This window comes from Enhydra lutris, unplaced genomic scaffold, assembly GCF_002288905.1.
Source record: "Enhydra lutris kenyoni isolate GAN:26980312 unplaced genomic scaffold, ASM228890v2 scaffoldscaffold31, whole genome shotgun sequence".
Taxonomy (NCBI): domain Eukaryota; kingdom Metazoa; phylum Chordata; class Mammalia; order Carnivora; family Mustelidae; genus Enhydra; species Enhydra lutris.
In genome coordinates this window covers 10,145,493-10,164,919 of record NW_019154115.1, presented here as the reverse complement: position 1 = coordinate 10,164,919, position 19,427 = coordinate 10,145,493, and the positions used below count along the sequence as shown (strand labels likewise).

At 34.9% G+C, this 19,427-nt stretch overlaps 1 protein-coding gene across 4 annotated transcripts in view; it reads left to right on the top strand.

Annotated features, from left to right (window-relative positions):
• LOC111153325 (zinc finger protein 280D) overlaps nucleotides 1-19,427 on the top strand; it is a 130,260-nt gene that overhangs the window by 77,311 nt on the left and 33,522 nt on the right. For all 4 annotated transcript variants that reach the window (XM_022512279.1, XM_022512278.1, XM_022512280.1 and 1 more), the window contains 3 exons: nucleotides 3,429-3,491; nucleotides 9,519-9,637; nucleotides 9,788-9,824. In XM_022512279.1, the coding sequence (XP_022367987.1) occupies nucleotides 3,429-3,491; nucleotides 9,519-9,637; nucleotides 9,788-9,824 (219 nt within the window). The remainder of the gene's footprint in view (nucleotides 1-3,428; nucleotides 3,492-9,518; nucleotides 9,638-9,787; nucleotides 9,825-19,427) is intronic.

Genomic DNA, 19,427 nt, shown 5'->3' with positions numbered 1-19,427 from the left:
TGATTTTATTTATTTATTTGACAGAGAGAGATCACAAGCAGGCAGAGAGGCAGGTAGAGAGAGAGGAGGAAGCAGGCTCCCTGCTGAGCAGAGAGCCCGATGCGGGGCTCGATCCCAGGACCCTGAGATCATGACCTGAGCCGAAGGCAGCAGCTTAACCCACTGAGCCACCCAGGCGCCCCAAGAATGAGTTCTTTAAACAGGAAATAAGGGGAGGTATTCTATAAATGACATTTCACAAAGGCTTTGAAGGGTGTTTTAAAATTTTTCCAAGGAAAAAGAAAGCTGGTATAACAGTTTGTTCCTATACAATGGATAAGACAGAGCACTGAATTGATTTTTAGAAGATACGCTTGAGTTCATGATATATTTTGTATAGATTTATTTGCATTAAGGAATAGTCATTAGAAGAACTGTTGGATTATTGTGATAGCATCATAACTGACATCCTACCTGCAGTCCCTACCCCCCCACTCCCCCAGTTCTTCCTTTCTTCTGATACTATAGTAGGCATGTCTGGTCAGGTCATTTTTGGCCTAAAATCCTTTGCCTTCCTAACATTAATAGTCATGAAGTTCAAATATTCTGGAGAGTATAAGACCTTACAATATTTAATTTTTGACCACTTTTCCAGCCCCTTTAGTGCTTATTTTCTTGAAAATCCCTCTGTATCTTGCTCTTTGCTTTGCTTTGCCTGGAGTAAGGCAGTAGAGTGACCTTCTTCTTCTTTTTTTTTTTTTTTAATTAGCATATAATGTATTATTTGCTTCGGGGGTACAGGTCTTTGAATCATCAGTCTTAACACAGCTCATAGCATAGAGTGACCATCTTAACTGAAATGAACTCCTGATTACTAGTTGGCTTCTAGTCCATTTACCTGCAGTTTTCCTTCATGCAGCCACAAAACTTTGTGTCACTGTTAACATTTATCTTATGATTATTTATGAATATGTATTCATTCATTTTAAAAGCATTTATTAGGTATTTATTCTGTGCCAGCTGCTGTTGGACTTTTCTCTCTTCCCCCACTCACCCCTGGACCTTGACAGCTTGCCCTCTTTCTTTTTTGTATCTTCAATCTCTGGTATAATGTCTTAAACAGGAGGCATACCATCAATATTGTTGATGTTTGTTTCATTAGAAACAAAGTTGTTAATTGTACTGAATTAAAATATGGTCAAAGGGATTTTTTCCTTCTGGTCTTACTAAGGTATAATTTATACACAATGAAATTAACCTATGTTTAGAGAATAGCTAAATGAGTTTTGATAATTATATATAGTCCTATAACCAGATGGTGAATTTTTAAAACCTAAATTTTAACATGCTTTTACTGTATTGTTTTTTTTTTTTTTTTAAAGATTTTATTTATTTATTTGACAGAGAGATCACAAGCAGGCAGAGAGGCAGGCAGAGAGAGAGAGGAAGAAGCAGGCTCCCCTAGAGAGCAGAGAGCCCGATGCGGGGCTCGATCCCAGGACTCTGAGATCATGACCTGAGCCGAAGGCAGCGGCTTAACCCACTGAGCCACCCAGGCGCCCCTACTGTATTGTTTTTAAAATCATAACCTTTTTTCTTTTTAAAATTTATATCTATATTGTTATTAATTTTATGCAGATCTAATAGGAAGTAGGAGAATTTTTTTCCTTCTTATTTGTGAGCTATAGAACCACTTTTTCCTTGCTATAAGAATAATAATAAAAGGATGGAATTTGTATAGCAAATACAAGTAAAGGGGTACTATAATTTTTTTTATAAACTGGGTTCGGACAACTGAATTTTAAAATACCAACATTTTATTTTTTTTTAAAGATTTTGTTTATTTATTTGAGAGAGAGAGAGCGTGAGAAGGGGGAGGGTCAGAGGGAGAAGCAGACTCCCTGCCGAGTAGTGAGCCTGATGGGGGACTCGATCCCGGGACTCCATGATCATGAACCTGAGCTGAAGGCAATCGCTTAACCAACTGAGCCACCCAGGCTCCCCCAAATGCCAGCATTTTAATAAGTTACCAGTTGTAGGCAGAATGGAAGCCATCAAAGACCCTAAAATGTAATTTTTTTTCTCTCCTCTTACCAAAACAACCAAAATAGTCTGTCTAAAGAAAAAGAAAAAATAGCTTTTAAAAGTAACTTTTAAAATCTCATTTAAAAAATAACTTCTTTTGGTTCACATTCTTTGGGTATCAGATAAAATCTTGGATTTATTCTTCTGGAGAAACAGTTATGGGCACAAATTTTTGCATGTAATTTCAGTGTTTCCTAACTCCTGATGTTCTCTTCTTAAAAAAACCTAATTATTATTTTTGTGATGTTGTCTTATATTTGTAAATTCCTTAATAGTATTTATCCCCAAATTGAAGAAATGACTGTTAGAAGTCTTCTGAGGACACTTTCTGGAGATTATAGCTAGTCACAGTATTTATTTTCTCATACATACGTTCTGTGTTGATGATGGTTACCTTGTATCTGAGAGTGACCATTGATTTGGTGTGTTGGCTACTTTGAATCTATCAGTGCAAACTAGGGCTACTGCTTCTCAATCTTTAGCTTGCCCTAAGAATTACTGGAGAAACTTGTTAAAACATGTTCTGGTGGGCCCCACTACCAGGGATTAATTCAGTTAAGGTTTGTAGAGGGCATAAGACTTTGCATTTCTAAATAAGCTCCTAAGTAAGGCTGATGTTACTAGTCTGTGACTCCACTTTGAGTAATACTGTGCTAAATAAAGCTAATCCTGGGTTTCTAATACAGGAAAGCTTTCTTTAACAGATTTAAAAAGGTATATGAAAGCTATTATCATTGGCTACAAAGTTTAGTTAGAGGTTCTCTGTTTTGTGTTTAGGGGAAGCATTATTTTAGCTCAAGAGTTCTGCTTTTGTTTGTTTTTTACAGAACTTCTACTAGTAATTGGAAAGAACTCTCTAAATGTTCAGTTTTACAAATGGTAAACAGTAGCAGTTAGCTGAAGTACTATTTGCTTCAAAGATCATTTGGATTTTATTCCCCCTACCTTGACATAGGCATGTTAAGATCGGAAATGATTTAAAAAAAAAATGATGATTGGTAAAGATTCATGTTATTTGTAGAAGTTTGAAAGTGTCTTCAACTCTTCCTTAACAGATGAAAAAAATTAGTTTGAGTTATTTTGCTTTTTCAAGAAAATTTTTAAGTATTTCCTTTTTTATATAATGGTGAGGTACTGCTCTTATAAGAATATACTTAGAGAAATGTGTGTCATTAGAAAATAAAAGGATAAAGTGGAATTTAAGATAAAACGAGTTAAACAGGGATAGCAAGCATTATTTTATTGTTTATATCATGATCTTTTACATAAAACTAGAAACTTTAAGTATAAACTTTGTAATAAAGCTATAAATTAGTAAGACTTACTGTATAATAAAATTAATAAAATCTGTTTTGTCTCTCCAGCTTTCATAGTAACCGTCCAAGTAAAAGGTTTTGTATTTTTAAGAAGCATTCAGAAGATCTCAGGTAATTAGCTGGTCTTAAATTCTTTCTATTGAAAAACTATATAACTTAAATTGTATGTATATGACATCTTTATTGAGATATAGTTCATATCCCATTTAATTCATGCTTTAACATGTACAATGAATAGTTTTTAGTCTATTTACAGAACTGTCCAGCCATCACCACAGTTAATTTAGTACATTGTCATCACTCCAAAAAAGAAACTCTTGTACTCAATTAACGATCATCCCCATTTCCTTCCAACTCCTCCCATCCCTAAGCAACCACTAATTTTTGTTTGTATGGATTTATGTATTGTGGACATTTCATATAGATGGAATGATACAATATATGATCCTTTGTGACTAGCTTCTTTCACTTAGCATATTTTCAAGATTCATGCATGTAGTAACATGTCAGTACTTCCATTTTTTTATTGCTGAATAATATCCCATTGTATAGATCTACCATAGTTTATCTGTTAAGGTTATTTTAATTTTGAAGCCATTATAAATATTGCTGCTATAAGCATTTGTATGCAGGTTTTTGTCTGGAATTGTCTTTTCATTTTTCTTGTGTATATATGTAAGATTAGGATTTCTGGGTTATATGGTAACTAACTCTATGTTGAGCCTTTGAGGACCTGCCAAACTGTTTTACAAAGTACCTCCACTACATTCCTACAAGCAGTGTGCGAGGGTTCCAGTTTCTTCACATCTTTGCCAACACTAGTTATTATCTGTTTTGTTTTGTTTGTTTTTTAAGATTTTATTTATTTATTTGAGAGAGAGAGAGAGATAGCAAGAGTGGGGTTAGGTGCAGAGAGAGAGAGAGAGAGAGAGAGAGAGAGAAGCAAGACTCCCTGCTGAGCAGGGAGCCCAATTTGGGACCCAATCCCAGGACCTTTGGATCATGACCTGAGCCAGACACAGATGCTTAACTGACTGAACCACCCAAGCACCCCTATCTGTTTTTGATTACAGCCATCCTGATGGGTGTGAAGTGTTATCTTTCTGTGGTTTGTTCTAATTTTTTAAAAACTTGATGTTGGGAAGCCCAATTTGGAAATCTAAATGATTGCTACTGGATGTTAGAAAGTTCTATCCATTATATCCTTAGACTAGAGGTATGATTAACCTATTTTCTCTTGCTAAATTTCACTGGTGACAAGTGGTGTCAAGATAGCTTTGTGCATTTATATTGTGTAGTGAGAACAAAAATAAGGCTCTCCCACAATATTTGAATATTAAAAAGATACCTAAGATACCTAGTAAAATGACTAATACTTTTTTTTTACTTTTGAAGTACATTTCTCAAACCACTGAAATGCTTGAGCACCTGGGTGGCTCAGTGGGTTAAGCCTCTGCCTTTGGCTCAGGTCATGATCTCACGGTCCTGGGATCGAGTCCTGCATTGGGCTCTCTGCTTCCCTTTCTTTCTCTGCCTGCTTCTCTGCCTACTTGTGATTTCTCTCTGTCAAATAAATAAATAAAATTAAAAAAAAAAACTGAAATTCTTGAAATTATTAGGTAGTTTAATAATCCTTATTTTTCCTTTCTCAAATAAAGAGAGATGAACAACTTGTTTACTGTGCAGGAAGAGGTATTGATGAATATTTCTAAAGACATTGATACTTAACTTTGTACCACATGCTAAACTCAGAATCCATTGAGCACCATTTTTAAAATATTCTTCTAAATTCTTTGGACTCTGTTGTTCTTTATATTGTTCATGTTGCCATTGCTACTTGAAATGTCAGTGTCTTTGCTATACCAAGCTAATATATAGAGATAAGATTACCAGTACTTGTCTTCGTGCTTTGAGTTGCTAGAAAAAGTGGGAAAGGGATGATGTTATTTTTCAGGACCTTTGTACATATTAGTCCCTGTGACTAGTTTTGTTCCCCAGATTTCTGTATGTCTTCCTTTATCTACATTGGGCTGCTACTCTGATCAGAGTGACCCTTTCCTTGACCACTTGATTTTTACATTGTATCTTCTCCCCTGTGCTTCACCCCAGCACTTCCTATCTCCTTTTTATTCTACATTTTTATCCAGATCATCTTTCATCATCTGACATACTATGTACTTTACCTTTTAAATTTTTCTGTGTCCTCTCACTAGAATATACATGTAGTTTGGATTTTTGTCTCTGCCAGGCATTGACTAGTGCCTGGCACGTGGTAGGCACTCAGTAAATATTCACTGAATAAGTTAATGTATATGTTGAAAATGACTTATATGAACTGTAGGTCCCATCTATGATATAACTCATAGGGATCTGTAGCTCACAGGGAGAGAAAATTTTGATTTAGTATTAAAAAATATTAGTATAAATTTTAAGACATTTACTGAATTCAAGGAAATGGGTTAAGATTATATTAGATGTTGCCTTTACTGAAAATTTTTATAAGAATAAAAAGGGTTGGAGTGCCTGGGTGACTCAGTGGGTTGGGCCTCTGCCTTCGGCTCAGGTCATGATTTTGGGGTCCTGGGATCAAGTCCCATGTCGGGCTCTCTGCTCAGCGGGGAGCCTGCTTCCCCCTCTCTTTCTGCCTGCTGCTCTGCCTACTTGTGATCTCTCTCTCTCTCAAATAAATAAATAAAATCTTAAAAAAAGACTAAAAAGGGTTTTTTCAAAAGATGAGATTTTGGTTTGATTTTTACCTTACTGTTGTCAAGCTCAGTTATGTTTGTTTTTTTAAATGAATTATATGATTTTAAAGATCTGGAATACTTCTCTTTCAACTGGAATAGGTCTAAAATAAAAAACTGGTCAATTTCTATGAATGGACATAGCATACTTAAAATTATAGAACAATAATTTTTGTGATTACTCTTGTTGGAATGGAATATTCATTCTTTGGCTATTTATTATACATCTGTCAGGTACACAATATAGCAGGTCTTATGAAGATGAGAGTGATGAATAAGTCTTGAAACCAACCTTCAGAGAATGTATAGTTTATTGGGTGGGAGATAAGGGGTGAATGTACAAAACTATAATAAAGCAAGGACAACTTTTACTAAGTGCGAAAGGGGAGAGAGATAACTTGGAATGATCTGCATAGCTGTTAGGTATACTTGGTTTTAAAGAATGAACATTATTTAAACTGATAAAAGATGCACAGAGTTATTTGAGTTAAAAGAAATAGCGTGAATAAAGGTGCAGAAATGAAAAAGTAGAAGGCATACAGAGGGAATGGCTAGTAGTGAATGGATGGAGCACGAAGTTCAGATAATAGTAATAAGATTGAAGTCTGGAGGAATAGTTTTAAGCTTAGAGCTAGATTGCGAAAGTGTTGAAAATAAAGTTAAGTAGTTTGGACTTAATTTGCAGAGCATTAGAGAACCTTTGATATATAGAATCAGGTGATCGTGAAGGAAGTTTCAGTAGTAGGGTGAGTAATAGATGCATGAATCCTATAGATTAGAACTATTGTGGTTATGAACAGATTGTTATGAACAATTTAGTAGGACCTAAGTTAAAATGATGAGGCAGTATTATATCATCTTTAAGAATATAGGGTCTAGAATCAAAGTGCTCAGTTTCAAACCAAGTCCTGACCTTTATCAGCTCTGTATCCTTGGTAGTTTACTAAGCTAACTTGATAAAAAGGTGATAAATTATAGCAACTACCTTTTTGGGTCATTACAATATTTATTTATTTAAGATTTAGCTATTTATTTGGGAGAGAGAGAGAAAATGCGAGTGGGGCGAGGGGCAGAGGGAAAAATCCCCCAAGCAGACTCCCGGCTGAGCACAGGCCCATGCAGGGCTCCATCCCACAACCTGTGAGATCATGACTTGAGCCAAAACCAAGAGCTGGACACTCAACCAGCTGAGCCACCCAAGTGTTTTGAGTTGTTAAAATATTTAGATAAGATGATACATCTACAATTCTTAGACTGGTACAATGTAAGTAATAAATATTATCAAATGCTTGCCATACTGATTATTTTAAGGAAGAAGAGACGGATAACTATAGTTTGAGCTTTACTATCATAAGAAAAACCAGCTAGGAGTAGGTGATTTGGGAAGGAAGTACATGATTTTAGTTTAATGTAGGTCAGTTTTGTTGTGCTAATGTGGCATCTAAGTGTAGATACACAGCACACTTAGACTAGAGCTTCAGGGGAGAAGTCAATCTAAGGTATGTTACTCACTTGTATTTTGTGTATTCCCAAAACTTTTAAATTTTAAAGCATGTGATGAACTTCAAAACCATATTTGTGTTCTGTTAATAAGTTGACAGTAACAATGATCACATTACATGGTCTATTTTTTTTTCACCTAAGCAAAAATAACTTATAAGCAGGATTCCAAAGAATCTCATGGACCCCTAAGAGGAGGAGGTGCAACCAGAACAAATAAGGGAATTAGGATCATTTAGTAACATGGCTTCTCTCTAGTCTGACCTGCTGAGGCAGGATGATCTTGTCTTTATTATTTTCTCTGGACTTGGGTTCCGTTTTCCTTTTTTAGTGCGGACCAGCTTTCTCTATTGATCACTTGAACATACTAGTCCCAGTCTCCCACATCTTTCCAGATCAAGAAATTTGCAATTTTACAAATCCTTGTTTAGTGAAGGCATGAGTTAGGCACTCCATCCCTGGTGCAAGTAACTATGACTAGTGGAATAGTAATTTAGCTACTACTTACCATTGAGACTACTTTTGATTTCTGCAGGAGCAGTTTGTTAATAGAGAAGATTATATAATTAGTTATTAAAATTAAGCTTTTAGATTTCACTTAAAAATATTCCATTTAGATGTCTAGTACATTTTAATAGTTGCTTTCAAGAGGACTTTTAATTATGTTTGATAAAAGTTCATTTAAGTTAAATAGACTAAATTTTTTAAACAATAATATTTACAATTCAAGTTCCTTAAACAGCTTAACATCATTTATACATTTAATATATTTGATTTTCTTTTAAACAGCATTTCAGATGCTTGACTCACAAGATCCAAAGTACTTAGTCTAGTAAATATAATAAACATATAGTGGTTTTCTAAGTTCTCTGAAACATTTCCATATTTTTGTAGGGTTAATAACATTTTTAAATACCTTTCAACAAAAAATCTGAAGTTTAAACACAATTTAAATTAGAATCTGAAGGCCATTGTTACATCCTATATGTCAGTTGATATTTCAAATAGCAAGTACTACAGAGTCTGACCCAATGAGTATAAAAACTATTCCTGAATTCAAATTATTGAATGTGGGAATTGTTTCCAAACATTTTTTAAAATTTATAATCACTAGAGATTTCATTTAGGAACTATAGCATTCAGTGAAGTTATGTTAAGAAACAAGGAATTTAGGTCCCAGCAATGCACCAGTTGACCGTGCTGGTATCCTGAGGACCAGGCTTTGGACTTCTGTAGTGAATTAACTACTTTAATAATTACTAAATTAACTACTTTCATTAATTCAGTGTTAAATGAGAATAATGAGAGTAATTAAGCTAAAAATATATGGGAATACCTTTAACACATGGTACACAATTGATGGCAGCTACATCATCATCATTAACGTTTCTCTTCTAATTTTTTCATTACCTAAATAAAATACTAGATTGTACGTTCCGTTAGAGCACAGACTGTATTTTTTGGTCATCATTATAACCACAATGCAATATATAGTACAATATATGTAAAGGCAGACTCAGTAAATATATATTGAGTGAATTAATACTGTATCCTTGCTCTACAGATGAACAGAGGCACAGATCGATTGTGACTTGTTGAAATGACACAAGTTGTTAGTGAGGCCAGGGCTGGGCTGTAGATCTCCTGTCACCTAGTTTTTAGCATGCGTGGTAAAAGTTTATAAAACAAAAATACTTTCTGTAAATAAATTTGATTATGGCTATTCCATTTTCTAGAGAATCATTTCAGTTATATCAAGTTTTATAACAAAAATGAGAGTGACAGTTATGACATAAAAACCAAATTATAGAAAAAAATCATTGAACTTGTGTATGGATTTTTATAAAAGATAAAAACATTTTCTTTTATACTATTTGCTTTTTTTTTTTTATAGGGGCATTACTCTAGTGTGCCTTAATTGTGATTTCATAGCTGATGTTTCTGGCTTAGATACTATGGCCACACACTTAAGTCAACATGAAACTCATACTTGTCAAGTTGTATTAGAGAAAGGTATGTATATATAATTGTATTGCTTTGGATTTTTTATATTTATTCTAGTATTTTTGGTCAGCCACAATATGAGCTCTTTACTAAATCGTTATTCTCACTCATCATATTTCATGTGCTCTTTTAAATATAAAACTTTTCTTCTAATTTCAGTTTCTGTTTGTATCCCAACTTCTGAACATCTTTCTGAGTAAGTTTAATTTTTAATTCAGTGCATTTTACTTTGGTGGATTTTAGCACTATTGCATTTTAAAATGTATCATTAAAAGAAATGAAAAATATTAAAGTATTTTGTTTTTTTTTTTTTTTTAAAGCTGCTTGTTGAAATAGGTTCCTGCTCTTTGGAGCTCGTGACCTGGTGCAAGACAAGTTGGAATTTCCTAAGTTCAAAGTTCTGAGATGTTTTCTTACACAAAGGCAGTTAAGCAGCCAAGTTCATGACACTAGCTCTCATTATTCAGCAAATTTCAGCTTCAAATGGGACTAGATTCTTATTCCACCTTATCTTTGTGTCAGGTTGACATATCTTAACATATTTTTTTTTAATGGTTTTTTTGGTTTTTTTATCCCCCCAGTTGGCTCTCTCCAAAAATAACTTTTGTTGCTATGGTCATTTCTTACTTTGCTTAAAATAATTTGTGTTTTTCTCTGCTGTACTTGCCTTCAGAATAATACATTCCAAATGATATGGCTGTTTGTCTAATTGTTTGTTTTGTCTGCTTTCTTAATTTCTTATAATCTTAAGTTTTTAGGCCAGATGATTGTCTTTTTCCTCATCCGTTGTCTGTCATTGTGCTATTTTTCTTATTTTTCAGATGCAGAGGCAGCCCAGAGATTTCAAAAAATGTCCAGGGTACACCTGGACAGTGTCCCCCTTCGACGGACACAACTGATGCCTGTTCTCTCTTTTCAAGGAGTGTGAATAATTTGACTGTGGGACCTGCTCTAGGTTGTGGTCTCAAGAAATCAGATTTTGGGGAGACTCCCTTCCTTCATGGCTGGCCTCCCGTCAGGCTGATGATGATTTAACCAGAGATGGTTTCAAGCCCCACCAAATTGAGCACAACATCCCACTGGGGGCTTTGGCTCTTGATCTTAAGCTTGTGGGTCACTTGTGGCCGAGAAAACCCCATCAGATCAGTGCTTCAACATCCAAGTTGAAGTGTAGTCATTTTGGCTGCTGCCTTTTAATCTTCATCTAGCATGAATGCAGTCCAAGAAATACAAAAGCTCTCTGGTTGTTAGGAAACCATGGTTATTTTCATGTCCTTCGAACAACAGGTCTCTAAAATTATGTTCCAAATTGCAGTTATTTTTTTATCATTTAAAATATATTGCCCAGTACTAACCTTCTAGTTTTTTAGGAATACCAATTCTCAGATTTTTGAATTTTAAAAATTTAATTTTGGTAACTTGGTTTTATGTTCTCCAAATTTACTGATGTCTATTTTATGATGTCTATTTTTATATTCTTTTCTTTAAAACTGTTGTTTAGTGTTTGCTTTGTTTTGTTAAGAACTCCAAGAAATTCTTTGGGATACTCTACAGATTCCCTTATAGCTGCCTATTTATAGTTTTTCATTTTGGCTGTTGTTCAGACCATTCAACATTATTATATCCTCTGTCTTACTTTGGGATTATTATTATCAATATTATCTTAATAATTGTGGGTTTTAAAGTGTAAAGAATTGGCAAAACCTCTTCTTGCAGACCTTAAAGCAAGTTTTGAAGTCACATATTTGTACATCTGATACATAATAGCCACTTAATCATTAATGTAGTCTCTTTGGGTAAAGGTAACATTAAAAATTATGGGGGCCAATAATGTAGTTGTGATATAGATATATAGATATATAGATATATATACACATACATATGTGTATATATGTGTATATATCCTCATATGTGTATTTTAAGAATTTGACATTTGTTTTAGTTACATTAAATATAGATCTACTAAATAATTTTGATGCTATTAATTTCTTTTAATAAAAAATTATATTGTTTAAGTGCCTCAGGAATTATTTACTCATAAAGAATTCATACAAAAGCTATAGGTTTATCATATAAATAGGAGGATTGCTTTAATTATTTTCTGGAGGCCCTATTATTATTTGGCCTACAAACTGAAAGCTATATCTACTTAATACGCCTTATATGTTTTCCTCCAGAACAATTGAAAGGTCACTATACTATTCCAATTTCTTGAATCTTAAAGACAAGCAAAATGCCTTATGTGATCTTACCTGCTGTGAGGACAGGCAGGCTCTGAAAGTATGACTCAGTTATGTTTTTTACTCTAAAATCAGAACTTCTTTAATTTTACTTTGAAAGAAATTTAAAGCCAATTTTGATGACTACATATTATGTAATGTGCTCCTTGCAAATAATAATCAAAAAAAGCTGAATCCACTAGTCTTAAATTTCCCAACTAATTATTACTGTAAATGAATGGTTTTCCAAAAGCTCCCAAAGTGGCTTGTTTCTTAATAAGTGGACCTGGTGATATACTAATCTTTATTTCCTTATCTCTAGGATGTTTTGCCATTCACCCTCTTTCTACCCAATTTTAAAGAATAATTTAAAATTTTGCCCAGAAGCAACAACTTCTTTCCATTTGTAACAGAAGTTTCTTTTTCATTTATAAATCCTTGCTCAAAAATATGATAAACTACGTTCTTGTTGAACTCCTACAGTATAGGAGTACTGGTTTGTGTTCTTTCCCAGGACTCTATTTTATAGTATTATCAAGTTCATTTTCTTAAATTTTAAACTCTTAAAAGTTCTATCACATATAACTTCCTTATTAAGAAGTTGGTATAAATAAAACACTTAAGGCAGTTGGTACAAAATTTGCTTGTAATAGGTAGTTGGTTGAATTTTAATTTGGTGCTGATGATGAGTTTTAGTTTGGGTCTGATCCCTCCTTTTTTTTTTTTTTAAGATTTTATTTATTTATATGAGAGAGAGAGCAAGTAAGAGAGAGCATGAGCGGGTAGAAGGTCAGAAGGAGAAGTAGACTGCCTGCAGAGCTTGGAGCCTAATGCGGGACTAGATCCCAGAACTCTGGGATCACGACCTGAGCTAAAGGCAGTCACTTAACCCACTGAGCCACCCAGGTGCCTGGGTCTGATCCCTCCTTACCATCAAGTTTATTTACCTGATCAGAAATTGTCATTTTATGCATTTGTGGTTTTGGTTACTGCCAAATAAAAAGTGAAGTTGGTTTTGTTTGAATCCATTACCATTCTTAGAAATGACTCCTAAGCTATAGAGACTTAGGATTCTTGCCATATTATTGTCATATTTTGGCAAAACACCATGCTGCTTCAGGCCTCATTTATTCAGTGATTTCTTGAACATCTACTTTGTGCCTAGCACCATTCTAGGTGCTAGAAAAATGGTCTGAAATCTCTCCTCCTTGAGCTCATGTTTTATTCAGTGCTGAAAGACAGACAATAAAAAGTAAATAAAATACACAGTAAGTTAGATTGTGGTCAGAACTGTAGAGGAAAATAAAGTAGGGAAGGGGGAGAAGGAGTACAGGCTGAGATTTGGGATGCTTCCATTTAAAACGTGGTAGTCAGAGAAGGCCTCACTGAGACATGACATCTGGGTAAAGACCTGAAGAACTGCAAGGAAACTGGGTTGGCCACAAATGAGTGAGCAAGAGAGAATAGTAGGAGATGGGGGCTGTGAGGTGATGTGGGCCATGTATGAATTTGGCTTTTACTCTGAGATAAGAAGCCATTCATTAGAGGATTTTCAGTAGTGAGTCTTGTATGCCTCAGTAAAAACTACAGTCAACAAAAAACCATAAATAGAGAAGAGTGCTTATATTACTTTAGCCCCTGTCTTGAAAATGAACTATAGAAGACCAAGGGCAAAATCAGGGAGATTAGTTGGGGGGCTATTGTAATACTCTAGTGGGAGATGGCAGGGGATTGATTAGGCTAGGCAGCTAGCAGTGTGGGTGACAGAGGTTTGATTTTTTTATATATTTTGAATTTGTTGATAGTGTCAATGTGAAATAAGATAAAATGTTGAGAATGACATTATAGTTATTAATCTAAGCAAGTGGGAAAATGGTATTGATATTAATTGAGATGGGGAAGACTGGGAAGAATAAATTTGGAAGGGAAGATGAAGACTTTGGCTTGGGGCATGTTTCAGTTTGAGAGGCCTATTAGATATCCAAATGGAGATGCCATAGTCATTCACTTATATGAACTTAGGGGAATGTTCTAGGCTATAAATATCACAGAACATTTTTAAGTGTCATGGGAATGAATACAAGTAAAACCAGGGAAATGTGAATAAAATTGGTATATCACTGTCAATATCTTGGTTATGATTTTGCACTATAATTTTGTAAGATGTTATCATTAACTGGACAAAAGGTGCATGGAGTCTCTATGTTGTTTCTTACAACTACATGGAATATAAAATTGTCCCAAAACAAATGTTAAATTAAAAAAAGTCAGACTGTATGAGATTACCAAGGGACATAGTAGAACTAGAGAGAAGGTAAGGTCCACAGATTGAACTCTGGGGAATCTGACAAGAGGGTTAAGGAGATGAAAAGTTATTGGCAGAGGAAACTAAGCAGGAGTGGCCAATGATGTAAAGGGAAAACCGGGGGGAGTGATGGTATCCTTTTTGTAAAGTATGAGTGCAGACATGTTGTAGAGTTCTGGGATTCTTTATTCAGTATTGGTTATACATACGTGTTAAAATTTGTTCTTAGGAGATCATTACAGAATGCCACATATCTGTATCTCTGGTAGCAGGAACTTTTGGCCTTAAAAAAACTAAAAGTCCACGTTCTTCCTCAGCACTTTTAACTTCCTACAAATACTCTCATAAAAGTAATTCTCTAATTCTCTTACATTTTTACAAAAGAAAGTAACTAGGTCATTGTTTCCCAAACTCTGAATTGTGGAACTAGTGTGTCTATAATTTTTAAACTATCTGAGGGGAAAGGTTTCCATGGTCAAATAAATTTAGGAAATGCAAGTTAAAATTAAATAAGTTCTTAATATAGGATTTTTCCTGCTAAATGTGGCCTGTGATTATCAACAAGAATATTTATTTGACCCTGGAATGTTTTTTCCTTCAATACTTAACTAACTTTCTGACATTAATTTCCATCAATTAGTATGTAGAATGCTGATCTAGAGGAATCATTCTTTGGATTCTCCGAATTGGGGAATAAAAAGTAGTTGTGTAAGGTGTTTAACTAAGATGGACTTCTAGACTTTTCTTTCATGTTTATGAATCTTTGTAAGGTAGAGTTTATAACTGGATGCTAACAATGTACAAATATTTTTAGAAATTACAGAAATAAAATGATATCCGCTATTTATAAAATCTGAGAAATACATAACAAGGACAGACCAGTTATTAGCATATTCTGCCTCTGAATATAGCAGCAAGGGTTTTTTGTGGTTTTTTGTTTGTTTGTTTGTTTTTGGAGGGTATGGTTACCTTTCCTGATTTCACACTAAGATGTTTAAGACTCTTTTTTATAGCTTTTCTTTGTTACCCCTTATGCTTAGTTCATCAGTATACCCACTTATTTACTTTTCTTGAAACTATTGCTTTTTCCTGTCTTTTATTTTTGTTAAGGAGTTTCTTACATTGTAAAGTTTTCTTTCTTGCTTAAACAGTTTCAGGAGATCTTCCTTGATACTAAAGATGAGCGTTTTTATACCCAGCTCTTCATTAAATCCTCTCAGACGCCTAAAGGGACAGTGGTTGAACAGCACAGGCTCTGCAGTTGATTGCTTAGTGTGGCATTCCTATCCTGCTATTTATTAGGGTGTGTGTGAGTTTGGGTAGGTTACCAGACATTTGTGCCCATTCCTCATTTGTAAAACACAGATAACAGTACTTGCTCATAAAGTATTGAGGGAATTAAATGAATTAGTATATGCGTAAAGTACTTAGAAAGTAGTTGGCACATAGGAAGTGCTCTACACGTGTAAAGTTATCATTTTTACTACTGTTTTATTACTACTCTTCATGATTTGATTTCTGCCTGTATTTTATTCATCTTAAAATAACTTCAGTTTTCAATTGGAGCTTCCCATACCATTTCACAGATCACTTTTTTTCCTCTTTTTTTTTTTTATTAATATATAATGTATTATTAGCCCCAGGGGTACAGGTCTGTGAATCGCTAGGTTTACACACTTCACAGCACTCACCATAGCACATACCCTCCCCAATGTCCATAATCCAACCACCCTCTCCCTACCCTCCTCCCCCCAGCAACCCTCAGTTTGTTTTGTGAGATTAAGAGTCCCTTATGGTTACACAGATCACTTTTTTTTTAACTTTCTTTTTCTAACTCAGTGTGTGTGTGTGTGTGTGTGTGTGTGTGTGTGTTTGGAGTTACTATTGAAGCAAACATTAGTCATACCATAGATTTTTTGTTATCTAAAGCTCTCCAAACTTCTACTATTAGAGAATGTCTATGAATGCTTCTGTGTTCATTTTAGTCATAACTGTATTTTTCCCCTAATTATACTGCCTTATACTAACTGCAGTATGGTTCATCTCATATTTTCAGTCCACCTTTCTGGTTTTGAGGTCCTTCTGCAGCCTCACTCTGGTCATTTTGGTATTTGACTACCTGAAAGAGTTTACTCTCTTCTGCAAACTTGGAGAAGCTACTGTGCATCTTCTATTCTGTGTCACTTCTTCAAATACAGGAACCTACTGTTTTTAATCCTCCACACTGAAAAATATCTGTACCACTGTGAAGTATGGTGTCGTGAAAGGAGTGCAGCTTTGGAATAAGGCAGTCCTAGGTTTAAATCCTAGTTGGGTGTCTATCCAGCTTGTTGAGCCTCAGCTTCCTCATCAGTGAAAGGTCCGTAATTAAAGTCCGTGCGGGGTGGTTTTAAGAAATAGAGATTAGGTATGGAAATTAAATTAGTTAAATTATTAAATAATTGAAGGTATTTAGTTAAATAATTAAAATTACTTAGCATTGGCCTGACAAAAAGTACTTAATAACTGCGTGTTGTTGCCATGGCTGCTCCAGTTACTGCTGCTGTCACTACTACTACTATGATGGCTCTTCCTGTTCCTGCTCCAGCTGTTACTGCTATTACTGCTGTTAATACTGCAATTACCACTACTACTGATGACAGAAGACCCTGGGAATGGCCTATCAGTGGCACCTTCTCGTCACTGAGAGTTTTAATGCAATCCATCTGCACTGTAGTTATTTGAAATTTTGGCTTATAGTTTCCAGGTCATGCAGTCCATTCCTACAGACTGCCGCATGGATGGCTCTTCACTGCAGGGCTTCAGTCTCATGTGTCTGCTGTATTCTTCAGTGTCAGATCGAGCTAGAGACTATGAAACAATGCCCTTGTTCGAAATCAGTGCATAATACTCTCTGTTGAGGAGGAAAACAATCCTTTTGAGCTTATAGAAACCCCTTTTTAAAGAACACTTTTAAAATTATTACCATGTATTCACTTTCTGACTACTTAGTCAATATTACTAGGCTTATGGAAATGTGTGATTCTGCCAATTAGCAGTACTAACGTGGTCATTCCTTTTGTAGACCTTTGAAATGATTTTAAAAATTGCTTTTCTCAGGTGTTAGATCATAATTCAATCATGGAATTGTACTTTTCTATTTATTTCACCCTTATTTCTATTTTCTTCTTCCTCTGCCTTCTCCAGTACATCTATCTGAGTATATTTATTGTAACAGAATAGAAGTAAAATTTTAGGTTTTGCAAGGTTATTTTTTTTTCCTTTTTCTTTTTAAAAAAATTTAAATTTTAGTTAGTTTACGTACAGAGCAATATTGGTTTCAGGAGTAGCATTGTGTGATTCATCACTTACATGCAACACCCAGTGCTCAAACAAGTGCCCTCCTTAATACCCATCACCCATCAGTTTGTTATCTACTGTTAAGAGTCTCTTATGGTTTGTTTCCCTCTCTCCTTTTTTCCCTCCCTTCCCGTTTGTTCACTTGATTTCTTCCTTACATTCCACATGTGAGTGAAATCATATAGTATTTGTCTTTGTCTGATTTACTCATTCACTTAGCATAATACACTCTAGCTCCATCCACATTGTTGCAAATGGCAAGATTGTACTCTTTTTGATGACTAGTAATATTCCATTATATATATATGTCCTTCTTCTTTATCCATTCATCAGCTGATGAACATTTGGGCTCTCTCCATAGTTTGGCTATTATTGATAATGCTGCTATAAACATCAAGGTGCATGTACCCTTCATCTCTGAATTTTTGTACCCTTTGGGTAAATACCTAGTAGTGCAATTGCTGGGTCATAGAGTAGTTCTGTTTTTAACTTTTTGAGGAACCTCCATACTGTTCTCCAGAATGGCTGCCCCAGGTTGCATTCCCATGAACAGTGTAAAGCATTCCCCTTTCTCTGCATCCTTGCCAACACCTGTTGTCTCTTGTGTTAACTTTAGCCATTCTGACAGGTGTGAGGTGATAGCTCATCTTGTTTTTGATTTGTATTTCCTTGATGATGAATGATGTTGAGCATCTTTTCATGTGTATGTTGGCCATCTGGATGTCTTCTTTGGAAAAATGTCTGTTCATGCCTTCTGCTCATTTCTTAACTGGATTATTTGCTTTTTTGGATGTTGAGTTTGGTAAGTTCCGTATAGATTTTGGATACTAACCCTTTATCAGATATGACATTTACAAATATCTTCTCCCATTTTGTAGGCTGTCTTTTAGTTTTGTTGCTTCCTTCTCCATGCAGAGGTTTTTTATTTTGGTGAAGTTCTAGTAGTTTATTTTTGCCTGCCTCTGGCGACGTGTCTAGTAAGAAATTGCTGCAGCTGGGGTTAAAGAGGTTGCTGCTTGTGTTCTCTACTAGGATTTTTATGGTTTCCTGTCTCACATGTAGGTTTTTCATCCATTTTAAATTTATTTTTGTGTAACACAGTGGTCCAGTTTCATTCTTCTGCATGTTGCTCTCTAGTTTTCCCAACACTGTTAGTTGAAGAAACTTTTTTTCCGTTGGATATTCTTTCCTGCTTTGCTGGAGATGAATTGACCATATAGTTGTGGGTCCATTTCCAGGTTTTATCTTCTGTCCCATTGATCTGTGTGTCTGTTTTTATGCTAATACCATACTGTCTTGATGACTACAGCTTTCTTTGTAATATGGCTTGAAATCCGGAATTGTGATACCTCCAGCTTTCGTTTTCTTTTTCAAGATTCGTTTGGTTTTTCAGGATCTTTTGTGGTTCCATGCAAATTTTAGGATTGTTTGTTCTAGCTCTTTGAAAAATGCTATCAGTATTTTGATGGGAATTGCATTAAAGGTGTAGATTGCTTTGGGTAGTATAGATATTTTAACAATGTTTGTTTTTCCAGTCCATGAGCATGGAATGTTTTTCCATTTCTTTGTGTCCTCTTCAACTTCTTTCGTCACTGTTTTATAGTTTACTGAATACAGATCTTTTACCTCTTTAGTTAGGTTTATTCCTAGGTATCTTACTGTTTTTTGGTGCAATTGCCAAATGGGATCGATTTCTTTTTCTGATTTCTTATTGGTGGACATATATGCAACATTTTTATATGGCAATTTTATATCCTGCGACTTGCTGTATTCATATATTGAATCAAGTTCTAGCAATTTTTTGATGGAGTCTTTCACATTTTCTGCAGTATCTTGTCGTCTGCAAATAGTGAAAATTTGACTTCTTCCTTGCTGATTTGGATGCCTTCTATTTCTTTTTGTTGTCTGATTGTTGAGGCTGAAACTTCTAGTACTA